General features: G+C 39.4%; 1 protein-coding gene across 2 annotated transcripts in view; it reads left to right on the top strand.

Moving 5' to 3' along the window:
* robo3 (roundabout, axon guidance receptor, homolog 3 (Drosophila)) overlaps positions 1 to 22,188 on the top strand; it is a 205,744-nt gene that overhangs the window by 62,911 nt on the left and 120,645 nt on the right. For both annotated transcript variants that reach the window (XM_057820223.1, XM_057820222.1), the window contains exons 5-6: positions 6,586 to 6,724; positions 9,819 to 9,946. In XM_057820223.1, the coding sequence (XP_057676206.1) occupies positions 6,586 to 6,724; positions 9,819 to 9,946 (267 nt within the window). The remainder of the gene's footprint in view (positions 1 to 6,585; positions 6,725 to 9,818; positions 9,947 to 22,188) is intronic.

The raw sequence follows: 22,188 nt of genomic DNA, 5'->3' as shown, positions 1-22,188 counted from the left end.
TGCAGCACTAGATCAGACATATCTAATATATATCTAATATCGAATATTCGAAGCAGCAAAATTTGATTCGAAGCTATTTTGTAATCGAATTACCGTAAATTCCGGACTATAAGCCGCTACTTTTTTCCCTCCCTCAGTATCCTGCGGCTTATAGTCCAGCGCGGCTTATTTGTTGATTTATTTGGGTTAATAGGTAACACTTTATTTGAGAGCAGCGTCATCAGACCGTCATAATTATAAACACTATCAAGGGCATTAATTAATGCTTATGACAGATGTCATTGTCATCCGGCAAACTATGTCACTAACTCCATTTATGTCCAGCTTGGATCTTTTAAATCTATTCAAAAGTGAGATAATTTGCCGATGACACAAAAAGACATCTGTCATAAGGATTCATTAATGCTCATGGCAGTGTCATGTCATAATTATGATAGTCTAATGGCACGACTGTCAAATAAAATGTTACCAAATACCATAACTAGCAATTAATGAAACAACTTGAACAGCAACTGAAGAAATAATTGACACATAACATGAATTTTGATTGTTATTTACTTCTGTAGCACTGCAATGCATGCTAGGACGCATGTTGGACAACAACAGTGTTGACGGAAGGTGGCAGCAGACGTTGACTGTCTCTCCAAGGGAGCAGTAATGTCCAAATGAAGCTTCTTGAAGCAATGGTGGTTCATTTGGTCTTATGACCGTCATAATTATGACATGACACTATAATGGGCATTACTGAATGCTTATGACAGATGTCATTAAGTGTTATCCGGCAAACTATGTCACTATCTCCATTTATGTTCAGCTCGGATCTTTTACATCCATTCAAAAGTGAGATAATTTGCCGGATAACACTAAATGACATCTGGTATAAGCATTCATTAATTGTCATAACAGGGTCATGTCATAATTATGATTGTCTAATGACAGTTTTATGGGGCCATTTTCAAATAAAGAGTTACCAAATACCATCTCTAGCAATAAATGAAACTGAATCAGCAACTGAAGAAATAATTTGCAGAGAACATGAATTTTGATTGTTATTTACATCTGTAGTGCTGCAATGCATGCTAGGAGGCATGTTGAACGACAACAGTGTTGACAACAGGTGGAGCAGTAATGGGCAAATTAAGCTTCTCAAAGCAATGAAGCTTTTCAGCCCATTGGTTCAAAGCTTCATGATGGTTCATTTGATCTTATGACAGTCTTACGGTGCCGCTGTCAAATAAAGTGTTACCAGTTATTACTACTTTTGGTGTAAATATTCCATAATACAGTGAGGAGTGCTGCGGCTTATAGTCCAGTGCGGCTTATCTGTGAACAAATGCTGTTTTTGTGTCAAATTTGGTGGGTGCGGCTTATAGTCAGGTGCGCCTTATAGTCCAAAAATTATGGTACTCAAGTTAATCGATTTATCGTTGCAGCACTAGAGCAGACATGTACAATGTTACGTCCGCTTGCCCATGAGTGTTTCTTCTGCAGCCCTGAAATGCATACTAAAATAGTTACGGTAAATAATTTATTATTGTTAATTATTGTTATAGTCCCATGAGCCCATTTGAGAACTTTCTAATTCCATTTTTCTCCTGGTTGCATCTGCAATGTCTTGAGGATTGGACAGATTGAATTGAATCATCTGGTCCTGTTGAAGCAAAATATTTTTTTCTCTTAGTTGCTGTCTTTCTATACTTCCTTGACCGCTTTGCTTTTTTTCCAAGTTTCCCCTATTTTTGGCAACACTCCCAGCAGGCGAGCTGCTCAAGTTCTTTGGAAATGTGTATTGATCCTAGAACACCGGATAGAAAATTGACATTTGCTTTCCGCTTCAACAAACGCTATTCCCTACTATTTTCTGCTCTATGCTGTAAAGTCGTACAGTTATGGGTCAATTTTGTTTGTTTGTTTTTTTTTTTTTGGCGGGGTGTGTGTGTGTGTGGTTTGGATTAAACAAAAGAAAAGCGAACGTATGAGCAAAATGCTTCCTGCTTAAAAATAGTGACACAATGACATTGCTAAATTTGGGTAACTAAAAAAGAAAATGAGATCAAAAAGTGTCAATTGGCTATACTTTGTGACATACCATATCTGGCCGAAATGTGAAAATCCAAGCAAAAAAGGTGAAAATGACTATTATTGAAATGGAAATGGTTATTTTATTAGTTCTATTATTAGTAACCTACTGTACTGTGCTGTTTTATTGTAACCTTTTGTTCTTTATTGACTATTGTGTCTTTGTGTTAGTAAATTAGCATTTTTGTTATAATCCGGCATACTGTATTTTCTGGACTATAAATCGCACCTGCCAAAAGTTTTTTGGGGAAATTTATTAGATAGAATCCTGCACCAAGAACAGACATGTCATCTTGAAAGGGAATTTAAAATAAAAATACAATGAAGAACAACAGGCTGAATAAGTGTACTGTATGCTAACATTACATGAGGCATAAACAACAAGCTGAGAACCTGCCTGGTATGTTAATGTAACATAGAGTTAATATGATAACTATAGCATACAGAACATGCTAACAAGCAACAATGATATAATAATGTGGTAATAATTTCACGCATAAGTCGCTCAGTATAAGATGCACCCTCTTCCAAACTATGAAAAAAACTGACTGAAAGTCCGAAAAATACGGCATTTACATCTTTTGGATATATCTAATAGATGTTCATCAATATGCACTGTCCCTATTAAATAGATGGATAAATATTTCTGGGTAAACATTTTACCTAAAAAAATAGTCTACAATTTAAGAATATACAGTTATCGTGTAGGCAAGAACTTAGACATAATGTGCGGTTTTCAATGCATTGCAAAAATCCTGGTGTTTTGGAAGATGACAAAATGCATCAACTGATATAAACGGATATATCCATCTCAAATGTCGCAAACTGTAAAACTGATTTTATGTAATTACACCAATTTATCTTTGTCATCAAACTTAAACATTAAATATCTTGAATATACATGGCGGAAAACACTCAGGTGACCTCAAGTTCTGCTATGAGACCTCCAAGTTAGCAAACTTTCAAAATTGTCCGGTATGCATGTGTGATACATCATTGGAAAGCTTAAAATCTCAATTTTCTGGGGGAAGAAAAATTTTGAACAGGAGGGCATTTTTTTTTTTTTTTTTAAATGTTTTTTAAACAGCAAAACCCTACCTGGAGGTGAGAGCACGCGAGAGCAGAATTATAGACGCCATGACTTTAACGAGATATGATCGCGTACTTACCTTGTTTCGATCTGAAAACTGCATGTAGCATGTAGCACTGAGTGTCAAGACACAGCTGTGAATGGCCACAGCTGAATTTTTGGGAGATTTTATGGGTGCAACATGATAATATAACAAGGGTCGCGATGCAGAAGTCACAGACATCAAGAAGTGGCCAAGATGTTCTTTTTCATATATTTACCCTTTTAAACATTTTTTTTTTCCAATTTTTCTTTGTTTGGATCGAATATTTATCATCTAACATCGGAGAAAATGCCACAGTAAAAAAAAATACAATTAAGCGATAGTTATGAGGTAGTGATCAGTGACATTTTACAGACGCATTTTTCATTTTGACATAATTTGTTTAAAAGTTTAAAATATGTAAGTCAATAATTTTTTTAAGTCGTTTTTTTTTTTTTTTAACAAAAAATGAGACATCAATGAATGAGTCTAAGCTAAAAACGACATTTTGAATAATAAATATAATTAATTACCTTCGTCTTATGGCTGGGTTGAAACAAAAGCGGTTGCGCGACGTCTGTAAACGGGGGTTTTTAGGGTGAAACGGACAAATTAATAGTAGTTTGGGGGCTTCATGCGCCATGAATCAGCTATGGCAGCATATAGACATATTGTTCTATCAAACACAACAGTTGTTTTGGCTTAAAATACAACAGTTTCTTTTAAAGAGGAGGGCAAGAGCAGAAACTGCTTTTTCAGTCTTGTCTGTGTATATATTTCCCCAATGTGTGTCACAATTTAGCCATTTTAATCTCTGAAGCAGATACGTTCCAAAATTTTGTATACCAGTGCAATTGGCAATCTCACAAAAGCTAAACCAGTTGGACTACATGTTAATGGATGTGTGTCATCATATGCATAATAATCCATTTAAATCAGCCATGTTCAAAGTGCAGTTGTGGCCCACTATCCATATTTTGTTGCCTAGTACTAAAAATAGCAAAGATCACAGTCCGCAATCCTAACTTCTTTTCCTTCATGCTACGATCACATGGAAATCGGCTGTCAATCGGTGGCCAAATTCTTTAGTTTTTACCAATAACATATTTGGTTTTGTACATAATTGCGATAATGACTAGCGTACGTAATTTTAAAGGAATTGTATTGCAGACCAGCTAGAAATACAAAAAGCTAAGTATAGTCAGTAAGTATAGTGCATTATAATTTAAGCTATAATGAGAGGTTAATTATAGGGACAAAAGAACTGCACTAGATTTGGCTTCTGTCCATGTCGTGTTATGGTTTGTAAGGCTAGCCGTACAGAAAACGTAACATGCAAAACATTAGAAATCAATTTTGTACCACCTCATGCTCTTAGTCTTCAACTACCGTAATTTCCAGTCAATATACTATAACTGCTCAAATTTCACAAAATTTAAGAATATAATCCATTTATATGCCGCACCTGACTATAAGACGCAGGTGTCCATATCTTATATAGGATATCTGCATAGATTTTACGCAGAAATATCTTTATTAACCAGATAAACACACAACATCACTTGCATCCTCTTCACTTGTATTGTGTGCCACATTCTCAGAAGTAAACAAAACTTGGCCTGCAAGCAGGACTGAACGAGCCCTCGCAGTTTGGCGCAACCCGGATGTCACGCAAATGATGCAAAGGATGGCACATAGCTCAGGGTGGTGGCAGATCGTCCCCCTCTCATCATCTCATGAGAAACTAACATATGCTTGAAACTCACCTCTTTTGTGTTGTGGGCATGGCTGAGAGAGATGTTTTTGTATATTCTGAGGCTCCGTCTACACAAGGATACGGCATGTCGTAACCCTTGTTCGGACATATTATTACACTGGCTAGAGATCCAGATAATTTATTAGATGCTCGATACCTGGTCTAGTGTAGCTGCTGGCTATCCGTGTAAAATCAGAGCCAACGGGCGTGACGTCATGGAGCGTGCCATCTCTATTTTCTTTTTGGTGTGGCATTACGGCATCGTAATAAATGGAGGTAAACAGTACAGACGCAGCTTTCCTGCTCCTCATTTTACAAATGAAAGAGCTTGTGAATTTAATGCTTGAATATGTTGGGAGAAGACATCAAACAATGTAAAAAAAATTGTAGGCTTCCAGTTGAGAGGTGACCCGTATGGACGATGACGTCACAGAAGAGAATGCTCCTTTTTGCGCAGGAGTAGTCTGTGCAAATGCAGGCATCCCTTACAGGAATGTGGCATTTATTCGTGGCTATATAAGCTGCCTAAGTCCATAAAGAAATCAACTTCCTTTTAATGGTGAACAAGGGGTTGTCATGGCAACAGACAGAAATATGTGGACATGGGCCTTAAAATGTAGTATTACAAAACATCTTGTAATTACACTGATAAACCTGAAATGTACTGGACATGTATTAATGAAATGAGTGACTTTCTGTTGCCACTAGTTGGCACTGTGGGGTTGATGCAAATGACCCCTACAGGACCCTTCATGGTAAGCTCGGATGTTTGGCCAGATATGTTGTATATCTGCCAAGTTATGACAGTTCAAAATTTGTGGTAAGACAAAATAGTGACGGTCATCGTCACTTTCCTGTGTGGACCTTTCTGCTTCAACGAAACCCCAATATTTTTCAACAGGCACCTGAACACATTTCTTAACCCTGATGCAGGTTTGAGGTCAATTGATTTTTTTCCCTTGGAGGAGGAGCCCGTCTGGTAAAGTTTTTTTTCCTGTTCCCAGCAGGGGGCGCCAAGCCTAATGGGTACATTTTCAAAGCAGTCGTGTTCAGGCTGGGATACCTCTCATACACGCCAGATATTAAAAAGACAGAACCTTGTATCAGCAAGTTATTATTATTTACTGAATTTGGCGTGTTGCCAAAAAAAAAAAAAGGCCGACCCTGCCCAGGTCAATCCCGGGAATGAAAACTCACCATTTTGATAACTTAAATCTCGTATGTCTCATGAACAGTCTCACTGAGGAGGATCCAATTAAATCCCTAGGTTCCAATGTCTGAAATGTGCACCCTGTAAATCGACTTTTGATTTCCTGTTAGGTTTGGGATTTGCGACCAAGAGACTTTTTGGTGTAGTTTTGCATCAGGTATTGACTCCCCATTTTCATCGCTCTATGTTGAAAAGATCTAATAGGAGAGGCCTCGCAACGTTGCAAAATTAACAAAATTTACGCGAAGCTGCATGTATCTGCAAATTTTCAAACATGTTAAGGCCTCCAAATTTTCCGTTTTCATTGGCCCTTGAAAAAAAAAAAAGATGATAATAATGATAAACGTTTGCATTACAATAGGGCTCTCACACCACTTTGTGCTCGTGCCCTAACAAGTACCAATTTTCCTCTTTCCTGTCCACATCAGAGAGGCCAATGTTCACTAAACAACCGGTAAACCAAGTGGTGTTGGCTGACGAAACGGTGGACTTCTTTTGCGAAGTGCATGGGGATCCAACACCAACAGTTCGTTGGCGAAGAGAAGAAGGGGAGTTGCCTCGGGGCAGGTAAGACCGAAAGCAATGTGCTTACTGTTTTCATCAGTACAGTGAATTTCACTGCACAGTTGGTAGCTCGAGTTGTCCTGGGACAGTGGGGTCAGTGGTTTGATTCCTGGCTACGACTGCCCACTGTCGAAGTGCCCTTGGGCAAGGCACTTAATTTTAATTTGCCCCCAATGGGTTGGCAGCGCCTTGCATGGCAGCAGCACTATTGGTGTGTGAATGTGTACATGAAAGGGTAAATGTGTGCAAATGTAAAGCGTTTTGGGCATTGTAACAATCTATATAAATGTGCTATATAAGTACTCCCCATTTACAATTTACTGCATCTAATAGCTAGGTGTGGATAGAGTAGCCAATAAAATGTACTCAAGTATGAGTAGCGTTACTTCAAAATATTACTCAAGTACAAGTACAATTATTAGTAGTATATAATAATAGTTTAATTATAGACTATACTAAAACCTGTTGCATAACCTTTTTAGGCCAAAAAATACTGAAAAATCATTGAATTCCAACTTGAAAAATCTACAGAAATTAAGCATCAACCATCCAAAAAGCATGAGTGCTCTTTAGTGAAGAAAACATATTTCCTTCCATTAAACTAAAACGATCATATATTCCTTTTTCCGTTGTGTATCTGTACCAAATAAATACTGGGAGAGTGGTAACGTCGAGTCCTTTTGACGGCAGTGCTTTATGTGTAATAGTTTTTTAAATTATTTTTTACAGTGCTTTAAAGACGCCGCGTAATTGAACACGCCGGTGTGATCATAGGACTACAAGCGTGTGTGTGGTCATGTGACTTTAATGTAACGTTTGATTGGTACAATGGAGACAATGTGATTATTGTTTCAATGTCTCATTAGTGAAACTAGTAGAGCTACCTGGGCATCTCTGGCAAAATTAAAGTCAAATCTAATATGTAAAATACAGAGGAAAAATGTAACAACTCTAGTGTAGCTCAAAGTTACGGTGTAAGAATAATGTTAGTTCCTTACAAATCTACTCAATTAAAAGGTATGGCTCGCTCACTCAAGTAAATGTAACAGAGTAAATGTCAATGGCATTTCCTGCAAGTAGCAGATTCGCCTCTCAACGTGGAACACCTCTGGTGTGAATAAAGCGCTATACTCTAAGGTTGGGTTCATACTGAAGGTCTTAACGCAAAATTCCGATTTTTTTGTCATATCTGTTTTTTGGTGTGCCCGTTCAGACTAAATATGTCCATTGAGCCCGTTCAAGTATTACGCATGCGCGCTAACTTGCAGTCCGACACATGCTGAGCAAACTGACCCACATGCGCAGAAGCATCAGAACAAATAACTTTGCACTGTGCGAGCATGAGCACTGTTTGCCCCGACTCGGTCATGTAAGCAATACTGAAATATTGCTCTCTTGGCACACAGTAAGAAAACGATTATCCGCATAATCAGGGTTACCCTTTTCTCCATTGTATTTTTTATTACTGTGGTCAAGCCCGCCTCCTGCGTAGTAAAAGCCGAGTTCAGGCTAGGCGCTAACGCTAATGAACAGCTACATTGCTGCCGTCCTGCGTGCCGCTCTCGCTCTTTCCAACGTAATTGCTGCAAGAATTCCGATTCGGGAGACTTGACAGTTTCATTCTAGAAACATGTGGCCCAGATCGGATTTAAACAACATACAAAGGTGACCCAGATTGGATTTGAAATGGTCCACTTCTATATGACTTGTCCCATTCAGACCGTCAAGTTAATGCCTCACTCAAGTCGGAAAAACACGAAAAAATCGGATTCGTGCATTAAGACCTGCAGCATGAACGTAGCCTAAGCGTACTCTATTTACAATTTTTTGTGCTTTATCAATGCACACAGTAAATGCCAAATAACCTTTTGTCTTAATGAAAAATGCTCTATGTCTTGCCTTATATATATGCCGGAAAACATTCAGGTGACGAAGTTCCGCTATGAGACCCCCAATTTGCCCAAATTTCAAAACTGTCCGATATGCATGTGTGATACATCATTGGAAAGCTTAAAATATGAATTTACTAGGGGAAGAAAAATTTCGAACTGGAGGAAAAAAAAAACTTAACGGCAAAACCCTATCTGGAGGTGAAAGCACGCGAGAGCAGAATTACAGACGCCATGACTTTAACGAGATATTATCGCGTACTTACCTTGTTTCATTCACAAAACTCCATGTAGCATGTATCGCTGAGTGTTAAGACATACCGTAGCTGTGAATGGCCACAGCTGGATTTTTGGGGGATTTTATGGGTTAAACACGGTAATATAAAGGGTCACGATGCAGAAATCGCAGACATCAAGGAGTGGTCGAGATTTTCTTTTTCATACATTTACCCTTTTAAAAGTTTTTTTTTTTTTTTTCCATTTTTTCTTCGTTTGGATCGATTATCATTTAACATATCGGAGAAAATGTGACATTAAGAAAAAAAAAAAAAAATACAATTAAGCGATAGTTATGAGCTAGATATCCATGACGTTTTTACAGACGCCATTTTTTTCATTGTGACATAATTTGTTTAGAATATGCGTGTGAATAATTTTTTTCTAAGTCGTTTTTTTTTTTTTTTTTAAACGAAATATTTGACATCAATTCTAATCTAAAAATGACAGACATTTTGAAAAATAAATATAATGAATAACCTTCATTTTATGGCTGGGTTGAAACAGAAGCGTTTGCTTGACGTCTGTAAACAGGGGTTTCCAGGGTAAAACTGACAAATTAAAAATAGTTTGGGGCTTAATGCGCCATGAATCTGCTATGGCAGAATATAGACATATTGTTCAGCAAACACAAAGGTTTTTTTGGCTTAAAATGTAGCAGTTTCTTTTAAAGAGGAGTGCAAGAGCAGAAACTGCTTTTTCAGTCTTGTCTGTGTTTTCGGCCATACAGTATATACTAGTATATATTTTTTAACCTGTCCTGTTAAGCTGCTTAGATGCGGTGAATAGGAATCTGAGGGTCCTCATCGTCTGCACAGCTTTAATGTACTATCACATGGGAATTGAATGTCATGTCTTGATAGAATAAATGTCAGTAAAGTGATGTTACCACTTGGATGTTTTGCTGCAATCGGTTTGTTGATGCGTTGCAGGTATGAGATCCGCACTGACAACAGTCTGCACCTGAACCAGGTGCGAGCAGAAGACGAGGGCACATACACATGTGTATCAGAGAACAGTGTGGGCAAAGCAGAGGCGGCAGCTACCCTGCAAGTACATGGTAAGGCTTTGGCAGTTTGATTGTTTAGCTATTTCTGTCCCTGGATGCCCACAATTATCTGAACGTATTCTCGTACACTGTAGCTAGGAACCATGAATTCATGGGTTGGTTGTTGATTTAATGACAGTGGCAGTGTCGCTATTTTTATTGCAAGTTTTTTGATGATCTCTGTAGAGCAAGGTTCTCACACTCAATTTATTTGGTGGCTGCAGGAGTGTGGGTGAGTGTAGGCAGCATCAGATATTCCACTGAAAAGTTTCACAAATTCCAAAAAAGTACAAGTAATCCAAACTTCTCAATCTTCATGTGTAACAGTTTGAAAATCAAATCAAATTAATTTATATCTTTCCCACTCAGCTGCACGACACACCTCTTCATGTGTGCGTGTGCGATCTTCTTTGTGGGCTAAAATACAGGCCGTTCTTCTTCGTGTGTATATGCGCTCTTACTTGCATGCGGAAGTATGACCTTCTCTACGCTTGTTGCGCCAAAATAAGAGCATGCATCACAAACAAAAGTCAACATTATTAAAGAAAAAAAAAAAAAAAAGACTCCGGCGTTATAAAGTCGAAATCGCATACATCGTAACTAGGGGTGTGCCATCTAAGGGACCCCACGATTCGATTCCATTACGATTCAGGGTAGTACGATTAGATTATTGAACAATTATCTTCACGGTATTAACGATAATCACGATTTTCGATACATCTTCCCCCCTACCTTTCAGGATTTCTTTTTTCTTACTTTGTGGCTACTTCATACTTTGAAGCAAGATATATTTGCCAGTATTCATTAATTAAAGCAGCCAAACCAATTTATATCCTTTACCTTTTCTTTCCAATCACCTAATGATCCAGCAGGAACAACGGAAACATGCCTATACAACACAGAGCTGACCTTAAACTGCTGTTTTCCACAAGAAGTTGCAAAAACATTAGCTGTTTCAAAGGCAGTACAGTACTTATTTCTCTCAACAATACAATAAAATTTACACTGGTGGAATGATTTCCACATTTTCCGTAAAAAAAACAAACAAACCATAAATAGCCTTTAGAAATAAGACTTCTTTTAACTAATATACTTTGTTTTCATATATTTCCGTACTATTTCGCATGTTTGTAGTGTTACGGCTGTACTTAATCCTGGTTTTACACGTTCTGCATATGGAATAACTTTTGTAGACCAACAAACAACGCACAAAGGCTAGGTTCATACTGCAGGTCTTAATGCACGAGTCCGATTTTTTCGTGATTTTCCGACTCGAGTGAGGCATTAACTTGGCGGTCTGAACGGGACAAGTCGTATAGATGTGGACCATTTCAAATCCGATCTGGGTCACTTTCGTATGTGGGTTAAATCCGATCCGGGACACATTTTTCGAGAATGTCACGGCAGTCTGAGCTGCCAAGTCATCAGAGAGCGAGAGAGACAGGGTGCTCCGGTAGAGGTGCAGCAGTGCGTTAGCGCCTAGCTTGCCTTGAACACGGCTATTAGGGAAGGGTTGGGCTTGACAACAGTCATAAAAAATAAAAATGGGTTGAGGATACGCCTCTGCTCTATATGAGCAATATTTCAAGATTGCTTACACGGCCGAGAGTCGGGGCAAACTGTCCGTATGTGTGTGTGTCAGGCACAGACAGTGCGTGCATGCTATCAATCCGTATAAACTTTGAATATAAGCCTAAACGGGGATTATTTATGTCTGTTATTTATGTCCTCTTTTTGGAAATCAAAATATGATCTCCCTGGAATGACGGATGACAGCCAGCATGTGTAGTCATTTGTTTTGATGTTTCTGTGCATGTGAGTCTTCTTGCTCGGCCCATGTCGGACTGCGATTTAGTGCGCATGCGTAATACTTGAACGGGCTCAATGGACAAAGGCAGTCTGAACCGGCACGCCAAAAAAAACCAAAAATTCCAAAAAAATCAGATTTGTGCATTAAGACCTGCGCGATCTACCTAGCCAAATAGACATTGAAATACACGTTAGTGAATTCAAAAACAACAACAATAAAGTGTGTCGAATCTCGATGAATCTAATAATCATACCTGTCAACCCAAGGCCGTTGGCAATCTTTCAAATAGTGACGTATGCCCTTACAAATTGGTGACTAATCTTACAACGTATTATATAGTGTGCAATATGAAACAAATATAAAACTCAATTTTTAAATTAATATGAATTTATTGGTAATATTGTAACATATAATCTGGTGCAATCAAAGAACAATATCTTCAGGTACATCATTAGTACTAAAGATTTAACAGTGACTTTTGTTATAATCGTATGTAGCACTTTTGGCAATTTCTATCATGTCTTGATGGCTGCACTTCACGGCACTTCAGCTCGCAATTCAGCTTGACTTGAAGGCAGTTCGTTGGTGTGTCCAATTATAAATGAAAAAGGTCAATTGATAAAATTAACTTACCGATGCAATCTTTGAGTCAAGGAACATTTCTTTTGCTAATTCTGAGAAGTGATCAGCAACAGTTGCGGGCAAATTGTGTTCGGCAACAAATTGGCAGAATGAAATCTCTGCTTTCGTCACTTTTCATTCTGCAGATTTCATCTTTATGACCAGTGTTGTTAATCTTACTTTTAAAAAGTAATTAATTAGTTTCAAATTACTTCTCCCAAAAAGTAATTGAGTTAGTAACTTAGAGTAATTAGTTACTTGGCAAAGTAACTGGTGTTACCTTTCATGTTTTTTTTTTCATTAAAAAAAAAAAAAAAAATCATGGTAACCTTTGCTATGTTTGGAAATCGTTTAATGTTGTGAATCAACTGTTAAACTTGTTAAAATTGCTACCGTTTTTGCATTAGTTCCCTTCTGTCCACTTTCGACATGTTAAAGTTTTACAACTTTCATCATTTAAAGATAGATTCAAGTCAAGATTTTGCCGATTTAGGAGTATTTTAGATAAAAAGTTACTTAAGTTCGCTAGGAAGGTTCACTACAACAGAGCCTTTATGATAAGTCTACTGCTTCAAAATGGCAGTTGTTTATTAACGCCGCCGTCTGTCATTTCGCATGTAGTTCTATAAGCATTTGATATCTAGGCGTAGATTGTAGGCTGTCTGCTACAGTCAGAAAATATTGGAGCCACCTAGCCTAACATCGCATTTGCTACAGCGTCACAACACTCTTCTCTCTCAGTGTCTCTGACTTTTCTCACGTCATTCAACCAACGTAGAAACGCATCGCGTTGCCGAAACGGTGACAATATCCGAACGGAGAAAACAAAAACGTAATGCACGAAAAACGTACAGATTTTGAACGTACGGCGTAGACATTTAAAAATCAGTGCTCACTTGTACAAATTACGCCAAAACCGTACAACTTGACAGGTATGCTAATAATCGAGGTATTGGCACACCGCTAGTCGAAACCCATGCATTACCTGTACTTTTAATCATTCTCCCTAACATTCATATGATTCCTTCATTCATTCATCCTCTGAACTGCTTATCCTCTCGAGGGTTGCGGGGTTGCTGGAGATTATCACAGCTAACTCCAGGCAAAAGGCGGGGTACACCTTAAACAGGTTGCCAGCCAGTCGTTGGGTAAATATAGGCACACAACCATCACGCACACTCTTAATTTGGACAACTTGAAGTGTTCAATCACCATTCCATGCACGTTTTTTGGGATGAAGCAGCACCCTGGCTAAAATCCACGCAGGCAACGGAAGAACATGCAAACTCCACACATGAAGGAATTGCAATCATGATCCCAGAACTGTGAGGTGGACGTGCTAACCACTTTCCCACCATGCCGCCTGCATAATGTGAATTATTTTTTAAACAAGAATATCGTAGAAAAATGCTTGCCTTTATTAAATGCTTCACTGAGTGAGTCCACTCACGCTGGCGAGAACAGCCTCTCACTTATACACAATGAATGAGTTGGCACAGTACACTTCAGACTGGGCTGCAAGTTTAACGATGATTAAGGCATTTGTGCCTTTGATCGTACACATAATGGTCGTGCAAACATGGAATTAAAATAATGGCAAAGTGCCGCTTTTGCGTTATTGCGTTAGATTGTTGTCGTGTAAACTTGGCCTTAATGACTATTTTAATGACACTGGGGACACGATTTGTTTTGTTTTACCTCTGACAGCTCTTTTAACTCAAATTTAGGTGCGGAATCCATGCCCGATCTCAGTTTTTTAACAAATGGAAGCCTCCCCCTAGTTTTTTTTTTTTTTTTTAACGGTTTATAGATTTGAGTTAGTAACACGCCTGTCAGATTTGAATCGATAAAAACAATCACTTAGTATGTATAATAAGGATGCAAAAATGATTGAAAAAACGTTTTCCTCTCCAGTGATTGAGGGTAATGTTAGAAAATGCATTCGATTGTCATGGAATCGCACATGATGGAAAAGTACTCACCGGCGGTAAAAAAGGAAACCATAAATTCCTATGTCCTTTTATCACGATTTTGAGGAGGAGAATTCAAATGTTGGGAGCAGCCACTTCTGTGCATAAACTGGAAGAAATGTGATAGAATAGCAATGAACAAATATGTGTAAGTATACGTAAATAAATAAAAAATATATTCTTACAACGGGGTTTTGGGTTGTGTTGGACACTATCTACAAATGTTGAGAATGTGTGCCAGGAGACATTAGCCAAAGGGAGACTTTGTGTCTGAGTGGTTAAAACAGTCAGTTTTATGCCGCTGGGTACAGACAGCTCTCTGACTTTGTAAGAGATAAAGCAAAAAGGACGGGTTTAAATTCCTTTTCAAGTTTCAATTCTTCATGCCTATGGAGTGAAAAGCAAGATCAAAAAGAACTGAAATTGCATTAGAATAAATGAGTCCCTTGAAGAGAGGCACTCAGCTGCAAACTCTGTCATTTGTAATGATAAAAAGGAATATTTAGAGCTGTGCCATGTAACTGTGGGTTTTATGAGTGAGGCCTACAGCATCTACTGACACATGTCAAATTTCAGATAGTCTGAAAAGACATTCACACAACCCTTTTGAAGTTTTTACATTTCTGGATGAATTGGTCCTAAAATGTGGTCTGCAAATCACAAGAAGAAAAAGTCTGCTTAAACTAATACCAAACAAACAATTCGATGTATCCATACTTTTGCAGGTAGTCCCTGGATTACGACGTACTCAATTTACGTGATTCCGACTTAACGATGCCGGAGTCTCGTCCGCCATTTTGTCTCCAGTCTTTTTTTTTTTTAATTAATATTTTAGTCGCACAAACAGTACCTTATTGTACCTCACGGTATATTTTTTACTATATTAAAATGATGTGTTCGTTTTTCAACTCAACAGACATCAAACAAGGCAATTGTGCTTTTTGAAGCTTTTTATTTCCTTCACTTTGGACAGTTTTTACAGACACTTGAAACAAAACAATTTGTGTTCAAACGTCCATCTAATCTGATCAATATATAAAGTTCGTAGATTAAATGAGCCTTATTTGCCTAACAATAGTCCGCTGTCTTAAATCCTACGAATGCTAATTTATTTATAAATCTCATAGCAAACAGCTTGCACGTAACTAGAAACCAGCGCGCAGCTATCCTTTACCCATGTCAGACGAGAGTATGCTCCTCAGTAGGGATGGGAATCGAAATCCGATTCCAATTCCGAACCGGTTCCTAGTGTTTCGAGGCCTCAACATCACAATGAAAAAGCCTTAACGATCCCTTTAACGATTCCTAAAGACGCATATTGCGTCGTGACATATCTTGTTGTCCAGACTAGTGACGGGATCTGTCGTTCACTTGAGTAAACGAATCCATTCCGGATCGTTCAGTAAAAAGATTCGTTCAAACGAATCGTTCAACGAATCGTTCGCCCCCCTCATCTCCCTCCCCGCCCAAATGAATCGTTCGGTTAGTGAACGGGAAGTGACGTTGCCGAACGAATCACCAAAGACCGCTTCGCAGTATAACTGAACGGGAAGTGACATTGCTTGGTCCCTCCCTCTCTTGCACATTGACCACTCGTCGTAGTTTCAGAAATGAGTGACAGGCGATATCATTCTGCTTTCACAGACAGCCTCGTCGCCCTCCCGCTGCTGCAAAAGCGAGGGAGAACTTCCGCGTCGTCTGTCCTAGTTCTATGGGCTCAAAGTCATGGCTCGTGCTTGCATTTCGATTGAGGACACGGTTAAACATTTTCCTTTTGTGGGGGGAGCGGGGGGTTGGGGTCGGGGGCGCACGGACTTTCATTAGCATGTTCTTGATCACATTTACAATGCTGCTTGCTACCAGCCAACGCAGCATGCTTGCTGTCACGAAAATAAAAATAAATCGAAAGTTTAATTTCTGAATATGGAACGACCAACACATCATATTTACATCTCGCTCTGTTGTATTTTTGTTTTTATGCTCATCACTATTATTTTTAGTCACTATTGTTAAAAATATAAGTGTAAATAGCTAGTTGTCGAATGTGCTGCTCTGAAATAAAGACAATACTACATTTTGATATTTGCCAGTTTAATTGCAAATCAGTATTAAGATGATCGTATTGAATTTTTGCACTGGTGTTAATAAATAAAATAATCCGGTCAGCTCCCCTGTCGTCCCCGCATCTCAGATCGTCAAATGCTGACGAGAAATGATTGCTTGCTCTTTACGATGTCGCCTTTCTACCCTCATTAGTCTGTTAAGAAAAATGTAGACATATTGCGACATCTCCCGTGTCCGCGTGCGTTGTTTTGGGGCGCTTGAGTAGCGCATGATGGACGGATTGACATAATTTGTCAAACCAACCGACACGCTCTGGCACGAAAAAAAAAAAAAAAAAACACTCGGAAAAAATTGACATGTATATAGTTTCATTGCAAATCAGTATTATGGTGATCGTATTGAATTTTTGCACTGGTATTAATAAATAAAATAATCCGGTCAGCTCCCCTGTCGTCCCCGCATCTCAGATCGTCAAATGCTGACGAGAAAATTGTTTGCTCTTTACGATATCGCCTTTCTACTCTCATTAGTCTGATAAGAAAAATGTAGACATACTGCGACATCTCCCGTGTCCATGTGCGTTGTTTTGGGGCGCTTGAGTAGCACATGATGGACGGATTGACATAATTTGTCAAACCAACCAACATCTGACACGAAAAAAAAATAAAACACTTGGAAAAAATGGACATGTATATACCGTTTAATTGCAAATCAGTATTATGGTGATCATACTATATATTCTTTTTTTCTGTGCACATATGAGGTAAATATCGCTGCCATGAAGCCTCCATATAGTGACAGTTCTTTGCCTCCTTCATTGCCGTCACGCGACCGCAGCTCAGCTTTTGCTTGCCTCGTAGCTACCCGTGTTTTAAATTACTGTAAATTTGATAGTATGTCGTAATAGGTAGTCCCGAGTCTGTTGAGAAAAGTAGTACACTAAACCATGCTCGCTAGATTTGTGTGGTGTTTTTGTCTTTTAGAGCTGCATTTGATAGGCTCCACGTTAACAAATATGTGACAAAGTCCTTTCGTTTCATTATTTGATTCGTTCACCGCATAGTCATTACTGGAAAGTCAAGTTAGCAGCAAGCTAGGTCAGGAGTAGTGTTGTATCGGTCGCGAACGATTCGTTCTTTTTGAACGAATTGTTTGGGTGAACGAGACCGAACTAATCACCATCTGCACTGATTCGTTCTATGAAGTTGGTGGCGCTTGTTCGCTGCGTGGGAGGGCGTTGAGCAAGCGGCAGCGTCTTCTGACATCGCACACGACCAATCAGACGCCAGCCTCATCGCGGGCAGGGGAGGGAGCGGAAACAGAATCATGGCGTATGTCACTCATTTCCACGTGTGGCCAATAAGCAGCCAGCGTGCAGGCAGGGGGGAAAGACTGAGTTTTGTCACTTCCCGTTCAGTGATTCGGTCCTCCGGTTCCTGACCTAGCTTGCTGCTAACTTGACTTTCCAGTAATGACTATGCGGTGAACGAGTCATAAAATGAAAGGAAACGACTTTGTCACATATTTGTTAACGTGGAGCCTATCAAATGCAGCTCTAAAAGACAAAAACACCACACAAATCTAGCGAGCATGGTTTAGTGTTCTACTTTTCTCAACAGACTCGGGACTGTGCCTATGACGATATACTATCAAATTTACAGTAATTTAAAACACGCGTAGCTACGAGGCAAGCAAAACCTGAGCTGCGGTCGCGTGACGGCAGTGAAGCGGGCAGAGAACTGTCACTATATGGAGGCTTCATGGCAGCGATATGTACCTCATATGTGCACAGAAAAAAAAAAAAAAATAGTATGATCACCATAATACTGATTTGCAATGAAACTGTATATACATGTCAATTTTTTCCGAGTGTTTTTTTTTTTTTTTTTTCCGTGTCAGAGGGTGTCGGTTGGTTTGACAAATTATGTCAATCCGTCCATCATGTGCTACTCAAGCGCCCCAAAAACAAAGCGCGCGGACACGGGAGATGTCGCAATATGTCTACATTTTTCTTAACAGACTAATGAGAGTAGAAAGGCGAAATCATAAAGCAAACAATTATTTCTCGTCAGCATTTGACGATCTGAGATGCGGGGACGACAGGGGAGCTGACCGGATTATTTTATTTATTAATACCAGTGCAAAAATTCAAAACGATCATCTTAATAATAAAAAACAAAAATACAACAGAGCGAGAGGTTAATATGATGTGTTGGCCGTTCCATAATTAGAAATTAAACTTTCGATTTATTTTTATTTTCGTGACAGCAGGCATGCCGCGTTGGCTGTTAGCAGCAGCATTGTATATGTGAGCAAGATCATGCTAAAGAAAGTCCGTGCGCCCCCGACCCCAAACCCCGACTTCCCCCTCAAAAGGAAAATGTTTAACCGTGTCCTAATTCGAAATGCAAGCACGAGCCATGACTTTGAGCCCATAGAACTAGGACAGACGACGCGGAAGTTCTCCCTCGCTTTTGCAGCAGCGGGAGAGAGACGAGGCTGTCTCTGAGAGCAGAATGATATCGCCTGTCACTCATTTCTGAAACTACGACGAGTGGTCAATGTGCAAGAGAGGGAGGGACCAAGCAATGTCACTTCCCGTTCAGTTATACTGCGAAGCGGTCTTTGGTGATTCGTTCGGCAACGTCACTTCCCGTTCACTAACCGAACGATTCATTTGGGTGGGGAGGGAGATGAGGGGGGCGAACGATTCGTTGAACGATTCGTTTGAACGAATCGTTTTACTGAACGAACCGGAATGGATTCGTTTACTCAAGTGAACGACAGATCCCGTCACTAGTCAGGAGCCGGAGGACCGAGTCACTGAACGGGAAGTGACAAAACTCAGTCTTGCCCCCCTGCCTGCACGCTGGCTGCTTATTGGCCACACGTGGAAGTGAGTGACATACGCGCTGATTCTGTTTCCGGTCCCTCCCCTGCCCGCGATGAGGCTGGCGTCTGATTGGTCGTGTGCGATGTCAGAAGACGCTGCCGCTTGCTCAACGCCCTCCCACGCAGTGAACAAGCACCAACTTCATAGAACGAATCAGTGCAGATGGTGATTAGTTCGGTCTCGTTCACCCAAACAATTCGTTCAAAAAGAACGAATCGTTCGCGACCGATACAACACTAGTCCAGACGTATCAAACTGGCGTGGCGCCAAGAACCACACGCTCCAAAGTTTGGCTACACTTCACCAGGAAAGAGGGTGAAAACGAAAGGTTACGATGGTTTAGCACGAGCATTGCAGCCATAAACATAACAATGACAGCACGTAGGTTCAAACGCTCGAAAGTGTGTCTTCACTTCACGAGGAAAAGCGACTTGCAGTCATTTCAAGGTGGAGATAACTGCATCGGGAGGGAATACGACTGCACTGTCCTCACCGAGACGCTAAGCCTCAGTCCTGGCTATACAGCTAGCTAAACTCCCAAATGACGATGCAGAAGATGTAGGTATAATTTGTTGACTTTATTCAACCTTCACTTGAAGAGTGAAACTAAAAATAGAAATGAAACAAATCAATTTCGTCCCAAATAACAAACAGGTTTGCATCAACGTAAATCAGAGATGATTAGCTGCTAATCAATAATAACACAAATGGTTAGCATGCGTTCGCTAGCATTAGCACATCGTTCAAACCACTACACAACTGGTTTTAAGTGTCCGATCGCGAGTGGAAACACACAACAACAACACAAAAGATGATACATCCAGGCGTTGCCTTTGTAGATATTTTACAACCATTAACAAAGAACGTAGGCTCGTAGCAGTGTACTGTTTCCCTCTCTCACTAACTTGCTCACTTGCTTGGATGCAGCATTTCTTCTTCGTCTGTAATCGCGCTCTTCTTCACGTGAGCATGTTCTTCTTCGCGTGAGGAAGCGCAAGGGCGCCCTCACTTGAGCTTGAAAGCGCCATTAAAAACTAAAGGCATGCATTTCAATATAATGATAAATAATACACTTTAACACAGGGGTCCCCAAACTACGGCCCGCGGGCCAGACAAGGCCCGCCTCCACATTTGGTCCGGCGTCCTGAACAATACCAGAGAGCATTTTGAATTTTGAATTTTTTTTTTTCTCAATAGTGTTATTTATTTCCTGGCCTTTTTCTGTGAAGAACTCAGAGAGGTTTATTTGGTTATTATCTATTTAATTAATAGTGTTATTATTATTTATTATTATTATAATTTTTTTTTTTTTTTTTAATTTACTTTTGTTCCGTGAAGAATCCAGAAAGGGTTATTTAATTGTGGCTTTCTGGAAAAACAATAATTTTTTACATTTAGGCACTCCTGCAATTGTCACACTTTTTCTGTTATTAACTGACCCCGGCCCCTCATCAGAGAAGGGAAAAGTTATGTGGGCCTCACTGGAAAAAGTTTGGGGACCCCTGTTTTAACACATATTGCCAAAGGCAGAACAATGACCTGCATGCCAATATATACCAATATTTTTTTATTTCTATTAGAAAAATGTTTCAGTAAAATGTTACACATTCTTGTGCATTTGCCACTTATTGCCCCAGTTAACATTGAGGCTTTGGGCCTCTTTTGACCTCGTTGGGAGTTTGTAAGGTTGTGACTTCTGATTAAACAAACTCGATGCCAATCAAAACGTTTGTTCTTATTTTTCCCAAAATTAGAATTGATAAGGGAATCGATAAAGAATCGAATCGTTAAGCAATATCGATAATGGAATTGGAATCATAAAAAACGTATCAATTCCCATCCCTACTCCTCAGTCATAAGGCGGCAGTTCAACCAGATCCAACGCTGCCACCAAAGGAGACTGTATCCTCCATCATTAAACAAAATATAATACTTTTGGACTTTTTGGATAGTTATTTTGGGGTACTTAAAGGGTTAAAACTGACCATTGATTTCATAATGACATTGATGGGTCACATCCCTCATACACTGCGCCTCGCCCCAAGTACGGGGCCTACCCACATCAAGAGGAGTTATTCTCAAACACGCACGCAGCAATCTAAAATCGGATTTAGGTTAGTTGAAAAAGTACGAAAGCTGTACCGCATACAAAGAGGAAGGATTGTCTCAGGAGTGATTTGTTCGAGGATTCAAGGTAATTATTATATTTTTCGTACCATACATGCATTTTGAAAGGTGAAAAAAATCAATGAGAGAAATTGGCCGCTACGGCATTGGCGTCATAGTTCGCAATATTTATGTAAAATAAATGCTAACTGCCCGGTTTTTGCTTTTTAACAAAGAATCGAGACTGTTTTACATCCATATCTATAAAGAATTCAGGGATTTAAGCATTTATTCACAAGATTTTTCAACGGAAAAAGCTTTTTGTCTATGTTTCCACTCGGTCAGCTTTGACAGAGATACGCCCTCTATTAATCGGCCCCGTGTCCCGTCAATATAATTACCAAGTCTATATTCCGACTTACGTGGAAATTAAGTTTACGTCACCAGTGTAGCAACAGAACTGGTTCGTAGCCCCCGGGACTACCTGTTTTGAAAGTAAATGTTTTACAGTTAGACTTTGGCACCAACAATAATATAATGATAATAAGTAGTAGCAGCTCAGGCATGCATGATGTTCAGGATTAAAATTGGAATCATTTCTCTATACAAAAATTACATCTCAGCAAGATTCATTGGATGTCGGTTAAGGTAATGCCGTACCATCTCAACCAGGGCTGGTGCTCGGCCACTCCAAAATATTATTTTCTTATTCTAAATTCAAAATGTTGTTCATTTGGTTCTGTGTTTTTGATCAGTGTTGTTGGAACAACAATCCTCATTTGAGCTTTAA

The sequence above is a fragment of the Corythoichthys intestinalis genome, chromosome 18, assembly GCF_030265065.1.
Source record: "Corythoichthys intestinalis isolate RoL2023-P3 chromosome 18, ASM3026506v1, whole genome shotgun sequence".
NCBI lineage: Eukaryota > Metazoa > Chordata > Actinopteri > Syngnathiformes > Syngnathidae > Corythoichthys > Corythoichthys intestinalis.
The sequence above is the reverse complement of the archived record's forward strand: the minus strand, read 5'-3'. Positions and strand labels throughout refer to the sequence as shown.